Raw genomic sequence first — 20,751 nt, forward strand, 5'->3', positions numbered from 1 at the left:
ACTATAAAATAGGCTGTGCCAGTTCAAGTCCTGTACCTGCCTCGCTCTATAAGCCAGTCTGCTTGAGCCAATTCCATACTTAAAAGAGATGAAGAGGAAACAGATGGCAATATAAATTATAACAAAAATCCTCAGAAAAGAGAGAAATGAACCCAGAGAAGTATCTGACTAGCAAAGTTTAGAATATTCAGAATAAAAAACAACAACTTTTCATCTTTTTTAAAGGCTACAGGGGAAAAGATACTTTCACTCACCAATGGATAGTAAGAGTAATATAGCAGAGAGCTTGGTGTATAACTAAAGTGCATGAAGTACTAACTAGTAACTCAGGTGGACATTAAACAATAGCTCCTAGCATTGTATACATTTAAATGAGATGATCTGGACTACTTGCACAGAATAGCCCTCAAAAGTAAAGGGCAAACAGCTCCCTTGTGATTTTTAGTAATTCTTAAAGCACCGAGCAAATTCCAGGAGCTTGAAGGAAAAATTTTTGCACTGAAATTCAAGAAGAGAGGACTGGATAACCCAAGTAATTACAGGTCCGTCAGCCTAATGCTGAGCAAGACAAAATTACAGAATATTCGATACTGGACTCTAATAATAAAGAATTAGAGACGGGTAATATAATCAATGTCAATCAAATTAGCTCTATGGAAAATAGATTCTGTCAAACTAAACTGACATCCTTCTTGATGAGATTACAAGTTTGACTTATAAATTTTAAGAATGTCGATGTAATAGCATTGATAGACTTGGTCTTCTATAAAGCACTTGATTTGGTACTGCTTATTAATTGACTAAAAATTAACATGGTACACATTAAATGGATTAAAAGTCAGCTGACATACCTCAAACTGGGAATTGTGAATAGGAAATAGCCAGAAGAGGCGAATATTGCAGACAGCAGAAGAACGGGGTGACAGGAAATGATCCAAGAGGACGAAGCAATTTAAGCTCCTCAGCAAACTGCTCCAAGTAACTACATCCCTTTAGGTAGCACACACCCAAGATTACATCCCTACAAACCAAGAACTGCAGCATATTTTCCAAACATGGACTTATATTACTAGTGAAGAACTCAAATATATGGTGATAGATAATCAACCACATCAAGCTTATAATGCTGCCAAAAGGATTAAGTGATGCTTCATGGCTTAAAACATGCATTTCAATGGAGGAAAAAACAAAAATCACTGTATCTGAACTAGCTGCATACTTAGCTGCTGTACACCAGGCCTGGGCATGGAGCTTCGTGTATCATGAACACTGATGCCTTGGAGATTGTGAAGAGAAGAGCCATGGGAATGACTACAACTGAAACTCTCAACTGATCAACTGAAAGGTGATGGGCATCAGTCTGCCTGATCAGAAAAGGTCAAGATGAACCTTAATAGCACTGTAACAGTATTCACCTGACATACATTATCTTTTTTTTTTTAAATAATGTCTGTACCACAGACTGCAAAGTCACATTAAAACTATGGTCCCCACTACAAAGAGTTACTCATGAGAATGGGACAGTAACAATAGTAACTCAAATTGTAGTCTTGTTGTCTTTTGCCCAAATATAAAACCTAATTAAAGCTGCCTGTCTGACAGCCATAACACGACCGCCACTGAGTGCTGATGCTTTTCTTTGTGACACGGTATCTTCCTCTAGAACTAGGCCAAGTCTGACAGCTCATCTCGTATTAGCCAGGCAGAAGCCGTCAGACTGTAACAGCCTTCAGTCACTCTGGGTTTGGGACCAAAGGATAAAACACTCACCATGAATTCTCCAGGGCTTCCAGCTCCAATTTTCACCCATTTAAACCTCAACCAACATTTAGGGAAGAAACTGCTGCGAGGGTGAACATGTCAATTGAAACACTTGAGCACAGCCTACATGCAACTTCATGCATGCATGTCTTCACATGCTCTTGAACCTTCTCCCATGACTCTTAATTAGGGATGTTCCTAAAAATACTATCTACAGAAGTATAGCAAGAGAAGCAATCAAGTGAGATTCCACAGCGAAGTCTACCACTTTCCATCTTCTAAAGAAGAGCATAAGATGAGACTCTGATGTTCAAGGCAAGTCCCACTCCAGCTGGTAGCCCTGTTTCAAAGCACAACCTTGGAAGCCTCCAAACCATTTCAGAAGTGTTTTAAACACGTTCCTGGAAGGACAAAGAATGACTACGACTCATATGAAAAGCTCTATGAAGCAGGGGCTTTCAGAGAAGGTTACATAAATACCACTGAGAGGATGTATTTAAGACGTACAAAGAAGGTCAAGTGAATTGCTTTTTTTTTTTTTTTAAATTTCTATGACAGTTACCAACAAATAAAGCTGTTTACCTAAAAAAAGAAGGTAAACTAAGTAGAGAAAATTCAGAGTATCAGAAAATGCAATCTAATCATAGGGCTGATGCTTTTCTGTAACAGTACCACCAGCCTTACTCATTCCTCATCACTTTATGAAGGAGAAAGACCTGCTGTCACCCCAGAAATGCACACTGCAGTCACAGAAGCAAAACAGGAGGGAAGTAACCTCAGCACACAGCCCTGCTCAGACCAGATGGTCAAAGTAAGGCCATCACCATTAGCTTGTTGTAATTCAGTTATGAAAGCAACTTGTTCTGTGCTTAGTGCAGAACTGTCATAGTACCCATCTAGTCTACAGTTTATTTAGAACTAATACAGATGCTTTGTTTGCACTGACTAGGATTTGTTCAAGAAATGTTGTCTATGAAGAGAAAGCATCTCCCCCCATCACAATACAGCTATCACTTTTGTAAGAATTAAGGGAAAAATATACAGTCTCTTAAAGTACAAGTTAGAATTCTTTCAAAGAGATGCTCTTCTAGATTAGGTTAGCTGCATTTAATACAATCCAGCCTAGAACCTCAGATGTGCCTTGATGCTACAGTGCACCTATAGCTAAGAATAAATAGGGCTGCTTGGTTGAAAACAGTTATGAGCAAAATTCAAGTACCAGTAGATGCTTTTTCTAAAGGCAGAGAGGAAAGGCAGGTTCTATATTTGCATGGGAAAAACCCTTGCAACAGACAAAAATGACATTTGGAGTTGGAGTTTTTGGAATAAATAAATAAGCAAAATTTAACCCAAACCTTCATGGAAAACCCGTCTGCTACATAGGCTGAAGCCTAAGATCTAGCTAGAACACCTGTGAACACGCACATGCTGCCCTGCTCAGAAAGGAGAAGATCCCTCAGGAAACGATTCCCCTAAGGCCTCAAAGCCCTCATCCCCAAATAGCAAAGCTGGGCCCTCCCTATAGATCTGTAGGGAGAAAGTTTCCATCACTGCCTTAACCCTGGCAAAGCCAAAGAGACCCAGATAAAAGCTTGTTTGTCCTGGAGACAAGTTTTTTTTTGGGGTGTGTGTGTGACAGGTTCAGTGAGGAGTCACACACACTCCTGGGAGCTCTGTGCACTGAGGGCTTCACAGGCCCAGCCCCAGAGGAAGGGGCTTCCTCTGCACCAGGCCTTCACCAACCAGCACACTGCTACACGACTGAAATCCCCCAAAGGAAGCCCTTGCAAATGGTGTGCTACATCCCACGTAAAGCTCTCCCTCAGGGAGAAGATATGAGGGAAAATGAACCAGACGTACAGACACCACTCACTCAGTTTTAATATCTGAATGGGAAGTGCCAGATACCATGACAACAGGACTCGAAGAATAAAAGGGAAAGGAAAGAAGTGGTGCCCAAAATGTGAAAACAATCCTATGAACGCGGTAATTGTTTAACTGCTTTAACTACTACTGTACCTACCTGAACCTTGGCTCCATTTGGAAGATAACTACTGGGCCCTGAATATAGTGACCTCAAAAATGAAACTGAGCCTGCACAACCCAAAAAAAGCAACTGCAAACTCCCCACAACAGAAAACAAGGTCACTCAGCTAACACCCTGCCAAGTTAGAAAACTTGATTTCACCAGGCAGTGCCAGCGAAGATTAAAACAGCAGTTCTGTCCTCTCGTAGTTCTGACAAATCCCTTAATGCTAGACAAAGTCATTTCATGTCTTGATTTTCAGAGGTGCTGCTGAAGCAGCAGCTCTTATGGAAGTTAAATACCAATTGACAATAGTTGGCATTCTTCAAAATTAGACATCAAAATGGTGTTTATTGAGGTATATGAGGTTCATTTTCATTCTGAACCCTACATGTCCTTCCAGAAAACACGAAATGGAGCATGTTTTGACAGGCCCTGCTACTGTCTAGGCACCACTACTAGATCCTTCCAAAAACCCTGCTCCCACTGAAATTTCAAGAGCGCTTTCGAAAACACAATTACTGTTTTAAACTTGACTGCAACAGCGATATAAAACATGCCTACTCTTGCAAATAGTGCCTTAAAAGTATTTCTAAAGGATCCTAGCATTTGTAGCATTTCAGATATTCTGCATCTCATCTGAAAAACAACCTTGCTCTTACCTGCTTCTATACAGATTTCTAACGAAGTCAGCTGTGTAATTACTGTACTTGAGGACTTGGACTAATCTGCATGCAAAGCTTAAGTGTCAGTTTGAGACAGATGCTGCTGACTTGACTGGAGTCCTCTGTGGTTCCCATTACAGTAGCATGGAAGCATTTTTATCTCTACAACGCACCTTTCCAACACAAACATCACTTTCAGCAAAGTACTTTTATTCCTACTTCAGAGAATAGAAACTGAAAGACATGGAGATCTTCACGGAGAACTTGGACCATGGATGGACTAGCATTTAGCAGAACAGGAAGCTAAAGCTGTATTCCCCCCTTCCAAGACAGTAACCTTATTATTGGACGTCAGTGCTTTTGTGCGTTGTGCTGGGCTCGAGATATCTTGTAAACAACGCACACATTTCATGCTGTAGAATATATTAGCCTCTTTTGTTGTTTTCCTGTTTTTATCAAGTTTCTTTAAATGTAAAAATGGATTTTAAGCATGGGTGCATTCATAGTACTGCAAGCAGCTGATTAAGTGTGTTTTCAGAAGCCACTGCTCCTGACACACAGGACAACTGGACTTCGATTTCTGAACAAATATTTGGATTTTCTCCCCCGAGTTGACATCTCCTGCTTCCCTTTTTTCATCTTCTCCTCTGCCTTCCTTTAAGGAGCGCACAGCCTCTGAATTAGCAGCTGTTCTGAGAAGAGCAAGGCTGCACTCCTCCCCGCTTTGTCCCCGAACAGAACAGGGACTGTACTATAAAAATCCACTGTTCTGGAGACAGGCATGAATGGACAAGCAGCAGCCATGACTTATCTATCCCAAACAGTACATTCAATGCTGAAGAAGGGACGAATTGAACAGAATAATACAGAAGTGTGCAGGCTAAATTATAACAATATTCAGTAAGAAGTGAAAACATACTTAGGGAAAAAGTGAAAAACAGATCAACGCAAAAAATGGGAAGCAGCAGTGTGGAAAGAAATTTGCAACAGCAATTAAAGGAGTCACTGAATTAGATGATATATGTTATTTGTGGTAGGAAGCCTTCCACATCCAAAATAGGCTGTTGTCACATCACGGAGAGAGGCTATGACACTGCTGGACCAGTGGCACACTAAAAGAAATAGATCTAGCTACACTCCACTGCAATCACAAGTGTATTGGAGATGAGAGACAAAGCAACAAACTAAAGACAAGAGTCAGTTACCAGCATTTTTAAATCAGTTTTTAAATTTTCAATTTAAATTTAAATCATATTTAAATAAAAAATGACTTAAGGCTGAAGAACAACTTAAGATGCAAGATTAGAAGTGTCCAGCATAAAAACAAGTAAATACTATCCCTTGGTTCAACAGTGACTAAAAATGCAAAAGCCTACAGATGTTTCAAGTATGTAAAAATTATGACTGGAGAGGAAATACTAGAAGCATGTTAATTTCTCTTACACGTAACACCAAGAAAATCCAAATTTTATGGTCCAAAACCTAAGATAAAAGGAGGAAGAACCAGGCAGTCAAAGGTACATGCTTCATAACAGCAAATGCATCTTCCCTCCTGCATTCCATTCCAGAAGCTGTTCTCTGAATTCGAGAACAGAGTGGATGGCAACTCAGAAACTTAATACTGAGCAAGGGGGCAGGAACTGGTAGCAGAACTGACTTTTCACTGGTCAGGTCTCAAGCAGAGGTGCACTGTCTCCAGAGTACCATGATCCTACCACATTGTGCATGTGCACAAAATGGTGATGTCTGGCATCCAGAGGCCAAGTCTAGGTGAAAACCTGCTGCTGTAAAAGGCAATGGCAGCGAGTGGTGGGATGGTGCGGAGAGGAAAGACAGTAGAGAACCATGACACGGACCAGTCACGGAATAAGTTTCCAACTTTCATGACAATTGGAACAGCATTAAGGACATCCTGCCTTAAGACACAGAACTCAGTTTACAGGAGAGATTTTTGTTAGAAGGCAAGAACATGCTCTCCCATAGATGAACTACGTAACCGGAGGAATCAGGAAAGAAAAGGCACAGCTGAAACATGCAGTGAATCTTCAGGCTTGGGAGCATTTTGTGTGGAAATAACAGCCATAATGCTGAAGTCTTAAGAAAGTGGCAGAGGCACATAAAACCAAAGGGAAAATAACGTTTTGCAAAACAGGAATATTATGTAGGACATAAAATGCAGCAGCAATACATGAGACCTGGGTGACTGAAAGTTCAAAACACCTTGGTAATTTTGTCATTAAATGATTTAATTCACCAATGTTTAGGGTTTTGTACCTAAATAGACTGTCAAACAACAAAAAACAAAAGCCACCACAACGCTAAGAAATCTCACAGTAATTCTGAACAATGACTCAGAATACCTATTCTGTCTCAAACAGCCCACTAATTAAACTCTTTAAGCTCTACTAACCAGTTTTTCCAATGCACAGAGGAAAGTCATTTATTACAGACCGGAATACAAAATTTAATATTAACAACACAACCTGTGTCTGCAGCATTTTTAATCTGATCAGCGAAAACATAAATAAAAGCTGCAACCTGACATCTAAAAAGGTTAATCCATAATAGTTAGATTTACGTAGATTACTTCACATAGCATCTGGAAAGATGCTGAGAAAAGTAAAGCTACTTCATCATGTTCCAAAATGCACCACCTATAAAATTTTGCTATCTGTAAGTACTTGGACTGTAGCAAGTCTACTTAAATTTGCTTCAGTGTTAAAGCAGACCTTTCAAGACCTTTAAAATGAAAGGATTTTTTTCCAAGGTGTTTCAAGTGGTTATAGTATTCTACATAGATACTTGCAGGTAATAGAAGTAATGAAAAAGCAAACTGCTTAAAGCAGGAAACATTATGACTTCGTTGTGTGCATATACCAACTAGTTCTACCTGTTAAATTTATCGATGATTTCATTGAAAAGGCAGCCAGTTCTCAGTAATTGCCTTTTTTGGTCTAAAATGCAGGTTTCAACATACTGTTCTCAAGAATATTAGAATTATATTAGAAGGAACACATTCATCACTTAATTTTCCCCAGACTGAAAAGCAAACCTTTTCCTTTTTTAGAGGTGGCACACTGTCTGTATCAGCCAATAGCTTCTTCTATATGTCTATTTATGTGGCACTAGACATACCAGGTGTGGATATCACGACTACAAGCTGTTCTTGCTGGCTGACCACCACAGAATATGGTATAGATTTCAATACATGACTTCAGTAAGGAGACATTAGCTTTCAATGTTAAACATGTAGGTGGGTAACGATGGGGGATACACACATTTTTCTCCTTCCTTTTGTTCTCAGTTCAGCAAAGTACTTAACCTGGAGCAAGTACGTACCATAATCCTACAGATAACATCCAGATAACAAATCAGCTATTCCAATGCAGTGGAAAGCTCCAGGGCAAATGCTCTATCAGTCTGGCTCCAGAGCCGTTCACATTAGGGACTGTGGTTGTTTAAGACTGAAACTTCCAGAGCAGAAAAAAATGAAGTAGAGAAATGGGGAAGAGAGATGCATGGGTAAATAGAAATGACACAGATACAGCATGTAGGAGAATAGGAGAACAGAGGAATCTAAAAAAGGAACTGCTGGAGTATACTTCTTCCTTGCTATATGTCCTATCTTACCCTGCCCTACCTACCATCCTCCCAACAGGGAAAGTAAAACCACCCCGTACATCTAACCAACAGCATCCTAAGGAAGAGGAAGGCATTATAGGATGCCATAGCAAGAAGCCTGCTGATAGCTAATTTCAGGTGCTTTAACGCATGTGCAAACATGGACTATCTGTTCAGGACAGCAGGGACACTACACCTTTTACTGCAGAAACAGCAGCCCCTCCAGAACAGCAACAATTAATCATACTGGGGATGCTGCCATTTGTTTGCTTGCAGGTGAGCATGATACAGCTTCTCATCCATCTGCTTTTGCAACACCCCTTAAAAAACATCTAATTGAATAAATATTCTGGGCTCTTGTGAATGAAAATAATGAGAGTTCAGTTTTTTTTCTTCAAGCTGATATATTCCACTGATTAAACAGATGCTGTGAGAGCCCTAAGAACTGCAGTACTGGGTCAGAGCAGAGGTCTGCCTACTCCAATATCCTGCCTTCAGCAGCACCTGCAGATCAGTAACTTGTACTGAAACTCCTAGGGGGGAACATAAGCAGAAACACCTGCAAAGTCAGTGACAAATCCTGCTCAAGGTGAACACATCCAACAAACCAAAGTAGTGAGTCAGCCAAAACAGAACTGGTGAGCAGAGGCAAAGAAACAGCATCACATCACAGAAGTCCAAGTCTTTCTTCTACTTTCTCTGCATTTTTCTTCTTAGATTCAAAAGTCTCACGGTGAAAAGAAGAACCCTGAGACCATGGAACCACAGAGATCTGAAGCCTTGTATCTCAGCGAAACCTGAAATAGCAGGCAGAGATACCCCAAGGCCTGAACAAGACTTGAGCTTTACCATCTGTAGTTTAAGTCAGAGGCTGCAATGCCCTTATTTATCAAGGACTGTTCTAGGAGAGAAGATTGTGAATGAGGAGTCTCGAGAAACCCAAAGACATGCTTGGCTTTTGTCAGCTGACAAGCATCAGAGCAACTTCAAATAGACAATGGATTACTGAGCGTTATTGGCACTGACTACAATCACAAGACTGCTGTTGAGCTGCACACAGAAGTTGCTGGACATCCGATTCAGCTAGCAAGAGAAACTATCCTTTAAGAATGAGAAAAGATGGTTTTGTACCATTAAGGATGCACAGGTGTAGAGAACAGCGGTAAATCCTCCTTTCCAATGTATTATTGTAGATAATGACATAACTTGATTAGAAATTAACCCCTCTTAGCCGTAAGTCAAATTAAGATGATATCCTAAGTTTCAAAGCATTGAGTTTGAACCACTGAAGTTTTCTGCGAGCAAAAGAGAAGGAAAGGATGTAAAGCATGTCAAGGCCTCCATTGAGCAGATATCCCAAAAGGAATGCTACCTTCTGCAGAGGGCCCCTCACTTGAGAAGCATGGGGTAAACAGGTTAGCTTGATCACATAAATGGGTCCTCACTCAAGTCAGACACAGGGTATTCCAAAATCAGAGAAGACTCCAAAAGCAAATATCTGATGGATGGCATCTGAGCGGATGGAATCTGAAGAGGCAGTTTGCTTCATTCACTTTGTACATGTAAACTGGGCTAGCAGAAGATACAAAGAAGAGGATGAGAAAGCTGAAGATGCAGACTCCCATAGGCAGAAGATCCCAATCTGGATTGGAAGGTCTCAGGGTGACTATTTCCAGAAGCTGAGGTGAAGATCTTGCAGGGCTCTTCTGGCTGTGGGAAAAAGCACCTGCACTCTAAGTAGTCATATCATGATGATCAAATCATGATGAATCAGCTCTGCAACAGAAAGCGGCAAGTACTTTCTGGCTCACCAAGTCTGAGAAAAAACTATTGCAGGTAGGTCAAATAATCCTGGTCACAAATGTATAAAACACCATCTTATAGCCAAGAAGAAACTCCTACCAGTGTTAGTAAAAAGCAGAGTCTTGGAAAAGAGAGAGCAGGAGCTGAGAGCAGGAGCTAAGCCAATTTCAACGCCATTTAGAGTGGTTTTGTACAGGTAGTTTTTGTTCTTGAACAAGTTGTCTAGCAAGAGAACTAGGGAGATGGGCAGGGGTAACAGCTGCAGCACAGCTCTGTTGAAGGGCAGGTCTTGAGCAGAAGTGAACAGATGAAATGCTGGTAAAGCCAACCTTAGTGCCCTGAAAGGTGAGGTATCTCCTCATACGCTGTCTACTGCTGCCACAAAAGGCCCTGCCTCAGCATAGCTAGTAGAAACTGCTGCCAATCTCCCAGTGCTTTCCTGGAACTTTCCTTTCCTCCCCTTTGTCTTTGTCCTCCTTGGGCTAAAACGAAAGAAAAGGAAGTGTTAGGGACAAGGGACTCTGGGCTCTGTGTTTCCAGATAGAGGGGCACAATGGGTTAGAAAAGGGGCAAAATGCTGGAGGCAAGGATGGACTGTCATCAAACAGAGGGCTCCACCAACAGATCTATTTCAGCTGGCTCTTTCATGGTAGATGATCTTCACACAGACAGAAAGGGCTGAAAACATCTCAGACTGTCAGCAGATGCACTGAAAAGCCTCATAAATAGCCATCTATCTGGAGGTCAGATTCAGACCTGTAGGTGTGCTTGTGCTGTTGAGAAAGCCATACCTCTAATCCTTCCTCATTAAACATGATGGGAAGGTAATGTTACTTACTCAAAACTGTGAAGTTAAACTGTGAAGGATACACTAAATATGCATTAAATGCTTTTAATGCACTCCAGAACAGGTCTCAGAATTGAAACTGCTACAAAGTTAATTAGAAAGATTTTTCTTAGCACCAAGGGTCGTGCCTTCTTGCTTTCTGCCTATTTGCCCCAAAACTCCAATTGCTTTTTTTCTCCAAATAATCAAGAAATCAAAATTCTTTTGTTTGCCTGTGCAGAAAATGCACCAGACATCTGCAGAGAGGCAATAAAGAAAGTGACGGATGCAAATTCAATCTTTTTTCTCTGCGTTTAGAAGAGACATCAAATCATACCAAACATTTTAGAAATCCACTAAGGCACTCATTACTATTCCTATGTTCCTTACCCCACAGTGCTAATGAATTTAGTTCAGGTACTTAATGCAAACACTGATTTAGATGATCAATATTTGGCGATCGTCTTCAATCTGCAGCCCTTACAAAAGGATACGTGACATTGAAATTAGGTTCTTTGCTCAAGAAGTGAATGTAGTTTAGGAAATAAGAAGCTATAAAAATAAAATAACTAGGCCAGCAAATTAAGATCAACTTATTCAAAATCTTTAATGACATTCAGAACCACATATTTAGACTTAAAAAATAATTCTAGATTTTAGGTTTAAAAAAGACTGACACATCTGTTTTTACCATCTATTTTTTAATCTTTCACACACAATTGGAATTACCAAACAAAAGGATTATAATCAAATTAAAGCATGCTCTGTATTCCATCTGAATCAAGGAAAGACTCTTCCTTTTTCAGCTCCAGAACATGTTATTGCAAGACTTCTTGTTTTCTGGGCACTTGACTTTCAGCTGCAGTTACACTACTGTATCTGACCACTCCTTCCTCACTGCATTTTGACCATGGACTCAACTCAAAATACCACTCATACAAGTCTCCTTTATTTACTTAAGTACAGTGAGACCAATCTGCAAGTCAGTTCCTGAACAACCAAAGGTAGGTCACTGAATTTAGCATTATTTTCCAGCTAAAAGCACTCTAGTGTGTATACACACCCACCCCATCTATATAGATATGCAGAGCCAGCACTATCTATTCTTCTACCTGTATTTCAGGAAATAAGTCTGAGCTTTCAAGGAAGTGAAATACAGGAAAATTAAATACTTGCAGGCATTTCATATCCAGCCATACTTTCTGTGCATGTGCTACTAAATACTGCCTTTAAATGCAAAAGGAATTAAACACCAGAATTGTATTCACTTCGTAAATGGTGAATACCACAGTACCTAAGTGCTTTTCTATTCTGAAGGATTCTGTTAATTCTCATCTACCACTGGAGCAAAGCAATTGCTTTTGATGCTGAGACTAGTCTAACAAGATCTGTACCAAATAAGTGAACAGAGATCAGTGACTAGTTATCACTGCCTCAGAGAAGTACAAAAAAACCCCTTCCAAGTCAAGAAGGGAATAAACTACCTCTACAAGTTATTTCTCTCATAAACCCTCTTATTAGGCAGGCTTATGCCATGAGGCATGAGTTTACATACTTTCTAAACATTTTATAAATCTTATCTAACATAATCCCTACATTCTACAATCCTATCTGTTTAATGTTTAATTTTGAGTGGGCAAAACCGCTGGAACCAGTAATACCTGAAAATGGAAGGAACTTTCAGAGCACCACCAGTGAATAGGACAAACATAGAAGTAGTTTGTACCCAGATTAGAGTTAACCACTTCGGATTGGGTAACTTAAAGCTGGGTTTCACAGTGAGCTATACTTATCTGCGGATGGGTCGTACACTTAGTTTTCCTTCCCAACAGGAAGGATTTTTTGGTATACTCTTTTACTGAATTCTTAGAAACTTATAGAAAACACTGACAGTCTTTGTACGTGAAATTTTCAGTGAATAAATGTTCTGTCTGCAGTTTCTGAACATAAATAACTATTTCTTTTGAATGAAAAAATAGATATTCCTCCAATGATAAAGAAACACAATTTTACTAATAACTCAGCAATTTTCAACTTGGGGCTTTCAAATATAGACTTCACCATCTGTTACCTATTGTCATGAACTGTATTACCTCAAGGCCTCTTTCATGGATTTTTTTCACCTCAAGACCTCTTTCATGGATTTAAATTTAACCATTAATCTTGATTTTGCTTTGCAACTTTTCATTATGATTTTGGTTTTGGAGCTTTCAGAGTCCCCTCTTGATCCCAAGACGGGCACTGTGACCTCTCTCCTATCTACACTATCAGACAGCAAAATCTCACATTGAAATAAAGCTTAGCTGTTGCCTGCTGCAAGCAGCAGGCCAATACTAGAAGAGGTTGGTTTACTAAGGTAAGATTAAGTAGCATTTTCTTGCTACTGCACACTTTGTCAGACTCAAAAGCTTCCCTCCTGGAGAGCCTTACTGTTAGGCAACATGATTATACCTGGCTTTCTTCCCTCCTGCCTCCTAGGGTCACTGCCACAGTTTGCAGTGCCAATTAATGGCTTCTCCTGAGGATACAGACCTCCTCCAGGCAAGGCTCTCAGAAACAGCCACTGATTCTGGATGCTGAAATTAAGACTGCTTAAACAGGCCCCAGATTTCAGAAGGGACCAGATAAGCAACCTCTGAACAGAACAGTCCAGACAGAACCACCAGTTCAGCACCATTCACCGCCTACGCTTGGTTAAATAAATATCTGTGCCATGATTTTTTACAGCAGTACCTCTTAGTGCATATTGGTAAGCCACTTCTTATGCACAGAGCTAGGAAGAAATAATTTTTAATACACAGGGACAGAAGATGCCAGCTTCACCCTTCACAGATATAATTCTGGAGCAAAACGGGTACATTTTCAGCTTGCTGGGAGCAGAGGCAGAGCATCCACCACTGCAGGCTAGGAATTGCCTGGTGCCTGGAGAAGCACACAATGAACACTGCTCACATGGAAGACTCCTCCTGCACTCTCATAATGCTGCACTGTTTCTCATTCCGACATTTTGCTAGCTTCTGGTTCTGGGATGATGTGGTTCAACACCCGGAGAGTAAGGAACGGACAGACAATCCATTACTTCTAGACAGGACTACAGGCAGTCAGTACTTTTTCTCTTCCATAACACGCTAACACACAGATGCTACTGCTTTAAGTAGATTGTTTGTCTTTTCTGCCTTTTCACTGGGATCATCAATATTTATATTACATTTACGATGCCACCATTATTTCTGAACTACAATCTTAATTCAAGTCTATATCAGTCCTGTCATAATTACTTGAAATGAAAATGAAAGATGTAAATCTTTGTGTATAATCATAAAGGAATTCAAAAGGAACAATTTAAAACAGTTGCTTTTTGGGGAGAAGAGCAATGAAGTTCCTGATTATGCATGCAAAGAACATCAAATTGCACCACACAGCAGGAATATGCAAACTGTCATATGTTAAGTGATGCACAGAAATCCTGTATCAATAAATATTCTGCTTTACAGCGTGCCCGGATCATTTTAAGGTATGAAAGATTTTTATAAGGTATGAAATATTTGAGATCCAAAAATTTTAGATAGTGCTTATTTGAAGATCAGGGGCTACAAATTTGTGTAAGCTATAGAGAAACAGAAGTGTAATTCTAAATAGCTCAGATCAGGTTACCAAACCAATTAAGTTTATAACAGGCGTCCTCTTTTCCCCACCTGCAAATTTAGTCAACAAGGACAATGCGCTTGGCCAGCAGCAATCACAATGCTTCTGATGGCCACTATGCTGACTATATCTTTTGTTCAATCTTTTGACAAAAGAAGCTCAGCATTTCTCCTCTGAAAATTTTCTAATGAATTCAAGCTGTTCCCTTCCTCAGCTTAAGTCAGTGAGATTTATTACTAGCTTTCTTTGGGCAAAAGAAGAAATGGAGTGCATCTGCAGTGCTATACAGTTTAACGTCACTTGTAAGAACTGAGCCTCGCATCCATCTGAAGACATAGTCCTCCTCCGTAAAGTCATCTCCTTTCATCTAAAACTGTTCTAAAATGTTTGTGTCATTTAGTTTTTTCTAAAACTCAAATTCCTTCTCCTCATTTTTTTTTGAGAGCAGCTGATTAAACCTGAACAACTGGGTTGTTGGACGAAATATGCTGTAGCTATGAAATGGTACAGCAGGGACCAGTTTCACTGTTAATTTAAAATGCTAGAATTAATTAGGTAGTGTAAATGAAGAATTTAATAAGCACACTTTACAACCACAAGTTCTGCTTTTATTAAACACCCCTGCCAAATGAAGGCAACTATCTTCAGTCTGTTTTTCCTTGTCTCATTACCTTAAAATCTCTGCAGCGAAAAAAAACATTTTTCTATTGCAGCCCCTCCCCCATAATTAAAATGTATGCCTGACTTCTATCTCCTCTTTCAAGTCATTAGCATCTTTTAAAAATGCTACTGTATATCCTGCCTGTTCTGAGAAGCTACCAAACAAAACCGAAGTTTACAATTTTGGTTTTGAATACCAAATTAAAGGCTGTCTTAGAAGCTGTCATTCCTATTCAACTCAGTACGGTGTACTACCAAATTAGCATATTTTTTTTAGTAAAGGAATATGCTTGTTTAAACATGTGTCTTTCCAAAGCGAGGGGTAACATCACGAATCAATTTTCTTAAAAAAACCCTGCTACTGTTCTAAAAGACCTGCAAAAAGACTTGGAGCAGGTGATTACTGCTGACATATAATGTTTAATCCATTTGAAAAATAAAACAGTTCAGATCAAATTCTCTCAGAGGGATCCTATATATTTAACAGACTCTGCTTAGCTTTGAAATCCTTGAGAAAGTATTTTTGAGAGCCTAAACATTTCACAAGATCTGCACACTTGCATAGCAGGGCAGGGAATATAGAATTTAACTGGTTCATGTAAAGGATTCAGTCCAGCCTCTGAAATACATTCAAGGTTTGTCTAATATGGTTTTGCCAGGCTAGCTATTTAACATGATGATTTGGTCTGTGACCTTTTCTATGCCTCTAAACAGATGCTGAAACATTTGCTTAGCAGCACAAAACAGCATACACTTAGCTGTGATTTATTAAAAGAATTTCTGAACAAACAATGAAAAATTCAAAAGCAGACAAAACAAAACTAATTGTTTCAGACCTCCACCATCTCAGCTCAAATAGCTTAAGAACGCTATTTTTTCTGCAACACAACTTTACTGTTAAATAAATCTACAGTGATTTTTAATAAGGAAAAGAAGCAAAGAACCCTGAAAAGGTGGTCATTCCTGTAACAGCCTGCTAACATGCTTTGCCAGCCCCAACCCCCAAAATGCAAAACAAACATGAAATCCAATAAGCCTCACTTACATTATGACCCTGGAAGATGAGTTGGGTATGACCTCAGTATATTTCCATTTTATTACTCCTCATGTTCTAAGACCATCAAAAGATTATTAACTGCTTCTGGCTGACAACTCCATTCAATTTAGTAACTCCAATTTAGAGTGAGGAACACATACCCTGAAATGTAGTAATGTTGCACAATACCTTGATAATAGGCCTGAAGCTTTAACAGATTAAGTTGTTTGCAAAAATAAATGGCACAGAGACTTTGGAGGACAATTGTTTTTTTTCCTTGGTTTGGTTCTTATCTGCTTGCATCATTTCTTAAAACATGCAGGCTCCGAAATCATTTAGGGGTGGTGACCTCAAAGCATTTTTTATTTTAGAAGAATAGTTATGAAATATTTTACTGATCATAACCATTTATGTACTTGGTATGGAAATAAGAAATATAGGCAAAAACTACCCAAGAATATGTCTGTAAGATCATATAGGCAATTTCTCACATCTTCAAATACAGAGACAAAAGCCCAGAGATAAAATGGAACAAGAAGAACGCTGTTCCTAGCAGATGAAGTAATGGTTCCACTTACAAAGGCTGCCAATTCTACATGAGAACACAATATATAAAATCTCGATGTTTTATTTCAAGTAAATCCCCATGAATTTAAGGCATATGGGAAGAAAAAGCTACTGAAACATAGGACCTCGTAGGATCAAAACTCAAGCTAGGCACACTAGACTTTTGCAGACAAGGGTTAGTTGTTCAGTTCCATCTGAAATAACTGAAGTAACCTACGGTTCAATTTCTAAGAGCATATTCAAACTGAAAAGAAAAAAAATATATGGACCTAGTCTGGTAGCAGGTATCAAGGACAGTATGTCATATTGAGATATTGAGTCAGCTAGGCTTGTAAGATTCAGCTCTTCACATGGAAATTTTTGGAGAGGGATGACTATGACCGATTTTTCTTTTAAGTAAAAAAAAAAAAGTGAAGAATAAATAAAAAGTCCATTTTTCAATCTGTTTTTTTCCATACCCCCGAAGCTGCGTCCCAATCAGAAAATATATTGAAATAGATACATCATGGTCAACGTGCAAGAAGAAAGCTCTGCTGGACTACACTTCTGAGGACTTGAGCTGCCCTGGGGCTACTGCCATTTATTATGTGCCTTGCGTTAAACAAGAACATTGCTGTATGTCAGGAAGTAAATAAAAAAGAAACATTGCATGTTTAAAAGCACTAAGCAGATCTTCCTAATGCTGCCAATAAAACAGCTGCCAGGCTATTACAGAGGTAGGTATGAAGACTTGTCTTTCAAATTCCTTATCTTTGCACAGTGCCCCTTTCCCACAGAATGCACACCCAAGCTGCCTGGAGTGCATCCTTGAGAAGAGATGGCTCCTGTTCTGGAACCCTTCACTTCCCGAGGCTGCTGCTTTTCTTTATGCTAAACATAACACTGGTGATGCACTGAACAGCAGTGAAATTTCAGCTGTTCCCCACCTACAGTGCGAGTAGACACACAGCCTATAAAACTAACCTATAAAGCAAGCTATAAAAAGTCATTGCTCATCCTGCTGTTGTCTCGTGCATCAGTGATTTCCTGGTTGTGGCAGCAAAGATACAGAGCACATTAGGCACACTGGCACCTGTCCACACCTTTAGTGATGGTGCAGACACCTCTCCCCTCTTTGAGATTGAGATAAGATCTGTAATAGGAAACTTCTCTCATTTTGACGACACCTACAAACGGGTGCCATGTCATGCAGGAAGGGGTCTTCACAAATTAAGGTGTCTTCAGGGAACAAGGCTAACATTAACCAACATCCACAAGCATCCAAAAGAAATTGAGAGCAGTGGCCCCCAACTACAGACCACTACTGCTCCAGAAAGAAATGATAAGTGGGCTGTGAGGGACACAGCCATCGTGACTTTGAAGTGTTGCTAACAGGCAGAAGTTTCATGAAGGACGATAAGGTTCAAAAGAAATAATCAAAGTTACGAACTGTCAGTTTGCCATTTGGACTATGCTCTGCCATTCTGTGAATGATCAGGAATGCAGTATCACTGTCTGAGCTCTGCTGCAAGAAGTTGCATAGGAAGCATGTACATGCACACTGGTAATGTTTGTTCCTCCTCTCATTTCTGTGCACAGGCTAGAAACACAAGGCTTCTCTTAGAGTTGTTCTAGATCTGATGTGCATCACTGAAAACTGCAGGCCTACCGCATGAAGAAATTTACTGTGATATTTGCAGTAAGTCCCATGCTAAGCACTTGTAACATAAGCACTGGGATTTCACTGACCCTAAATGTAAACTGACCCTGATGTATGTGAAGGTGAACAATGCTCGAGAGCTTACCTGTGATTTTGTCTCTCACGAGCTTGCAGGATTCTATTTCACCGATGCTCCCAAAGAGGCTCCTGAACTCCTCCTGGGTCATGTTCTGGGGTAAATAGTTGACTATGAGGTTGGTTTTGCTGTCATCTGTGGCAGCCCCCGTCTGCATGGGGGAAGGGCAGTTTCTACTGTTGCTGGAGGGTCCATTGGTTGTATTGGAAGTAGGGCCATTCGACACCTGAGGCTCCATGGTGCTAATTATCTAAATCAAAATAAGAGGAAAAGAGAAAAAAGCCTTAAGTTTCATAGATACAATTGCTATTTTTAAAGATACTTACAAACGAATGAGTAGGTAGCATTCATGGCCAATTTAGATACTTCAACAAAAAACCCTGCTTGATTCCTCTGTTATTGTTGCAAAGTAGGTCATGCTAGTCTTTGGCTGTGAGCATATACTAAGATGCAGTTTAAAAAACCCTTCTTTTTTGTTAATGCGAAGCTGATTTCTGCTTTCATCACACAGCCATTTTCACAAATGTATATTTAAACCACATAAATTTAATTATAATTTAAGGTAATAATCATAATTAAAATTATAGTTCCATTAAATCAGATTAACTAAGTGTATGGCTCTATATGAAAAGGTAAAATATTTTACCTATTTAATAACGGTATCACAGAGTGCAATGACAACAACATTAACCAGGCACAGTCAATCTGCAAAGTGTCGTCATTTGGACTGCCTTGGGTTAATAAACTTTGTGTCCCAAGACATAACACTTCCTGGTTCCAATGATGACCTATATTCTCCAGTTATTTTTTTCGCTAACGAACTGACACCTCTTTAAATAATAAAGCCCTGAATTTGCAATCTTCCAAGATACAAAGGTCTTTAGATATTTACTGGAACCAGAAAGGTTTAATCAGAAAGCTTATCAGGCACAGACTAGAATTTTAACAAGTGGTTCTATCTTGAAACACGGAACTCTGATTTTCACCAAAGATACTCAGATTTGTACTCCGATTTTTCCAAAACATCATGCAAGAACCCATCCCAGCAAAGCAGACGTGTGACAGTGGCCCTATTGTCACCAGTGCTCCCTGCCGCATGGATGCAGATGTCTGCAGGGTACGGACCAGAGAACCAAAGTCTACAACACAACACTGCAGAGATGTCGATGAAGAACACCAAGAGCCTGGGCACTGCCCAAGTACCTGTCTTACAGCGCCCAGGCTGTCTGGGGCTGCCCACGGGAGGGCACCTAATAACAGATACGGATGAACCAAAGCAATGCAAATGGCAGCTTTTGCTGTCTGCTGTAAGATTGGCACTAGTGCAGCTGCACTAGCATCTGTCAAAGCCCATCCCTAGGACAGGACAGACAGACAACAACGGACTGACAGATGATGGTACAGGCTGGAGCCACAGGAAGGTGCACTGCAGGGATGGGCACAGCAGAGAGCGACCGACACTGAGCCTTGCGCTCGTCTCATCCTGTAATTATTATAATCACTCATGACTTAATTAGCTTTCTTTTTTAAAGCCAGGGAGGTACATATTGCAACAAATTAGGCTTGTAGTTTGGGGGGGATGACACTGAAACAGAGGAGCCTGTTCTAAAATTAACTGCATCACAGGTTAAGTTTCTAAATAGCTTATATGCTGGTCAATGGTGTTTTCTCTTTAAAATTGAAATGCTTTGGTGTTGCTTTAAAGCTTCATTTATAGAATAACCCCCCTTTTTAATCAATTGAAACAAGTTTTGAATTACTATTATTTTTGATTATTTGACCCAGAATTACCTACTTGGCATAGCAATTTCCAAATAAAAAATAAACCTTGCCACATTGTGTAGCAACAGAAAGGCCTTCAGCCACAAAGCCGAATCCTTTTGAACACAAATTCCCCAGGAACAGTAACCTCCTGGAAGCAGTCAGCAAGCCCACTGCCAATCTGGCCAGCCAAGCACCATCACCTACACCTTCCGTGAGGCAGCACCAACCCCACGCACTCGGCGTTCAGGGCCTTCTGTCTCACCCGCTATTAGCCACATTCCCTCTTACAATCCGATTTCATACATGTATTTACTCACACATACTAAGTCCTTTGGATGCTACTAAATCTGTTTAGCTCAGGAGTCCATCTGGAAGATAATCTTTTGATCTCCGCACCCCCAGCCTTACAGCGGACACTAACTCCAATCCTAAGCTCGCTAATAACCTGCTGCCCGGGTATGCTCTCCTCACTGTAAGGGTAACACTTATCCTGTGAGGCACTGCTTAGCATGCTCATATATACCGTATCAGTTTAATTAAAACAAAAGAAATCCAGTTCAGGTTTTCCCTGAGCACCACCCTTGTGCGTATGAAGCCTGGCA

General features: G+C 40.0%; 1 protein-coding gene across 3 annotated transcripts in view; it reads right to left on the minus strand.

Moving 5' to 3' along the window:
* The window catches only part of ELAVL4 (ELAV like RNA binding protein 4), a gene marked incomplete at both ends in the record, with an annotated part of 61,340 nt that overhangs the window by 21,183 nt on the left and 19,406 nt on the right, over positions 1 to 20,751 (minus strand). For 2 of the 3 annotated variants that reach the window (XM_084290902.1, XM_084290901.1), the window contains one exon: positions 18,395 to 18,635. In XM_084290902.1, coding sequence (XP_084147028.1) covers positions 18,395 to 18,635 — 241 coding nt within the window. Of the gene's footprint in view, positions 1 to 18,394; positions 18,636 to 20,751 lie in introns of those variants that run through there. The other variant, XM_084290903.1, reaches the window with a different exon arrangement.

The sequence above is a fragment of the Netta rufina genome, assembly GCF_964035555.1.
Source record: "Netta rufina genome assembly, chromosome: 8".
In the NCBI taxonomy this organism is placed as follows: domain Eukaryota; kingdom Metazoa; phylum Chordata; class Aves; order Anseriformes; family Anatidae; genus Netta; species Netta rufina.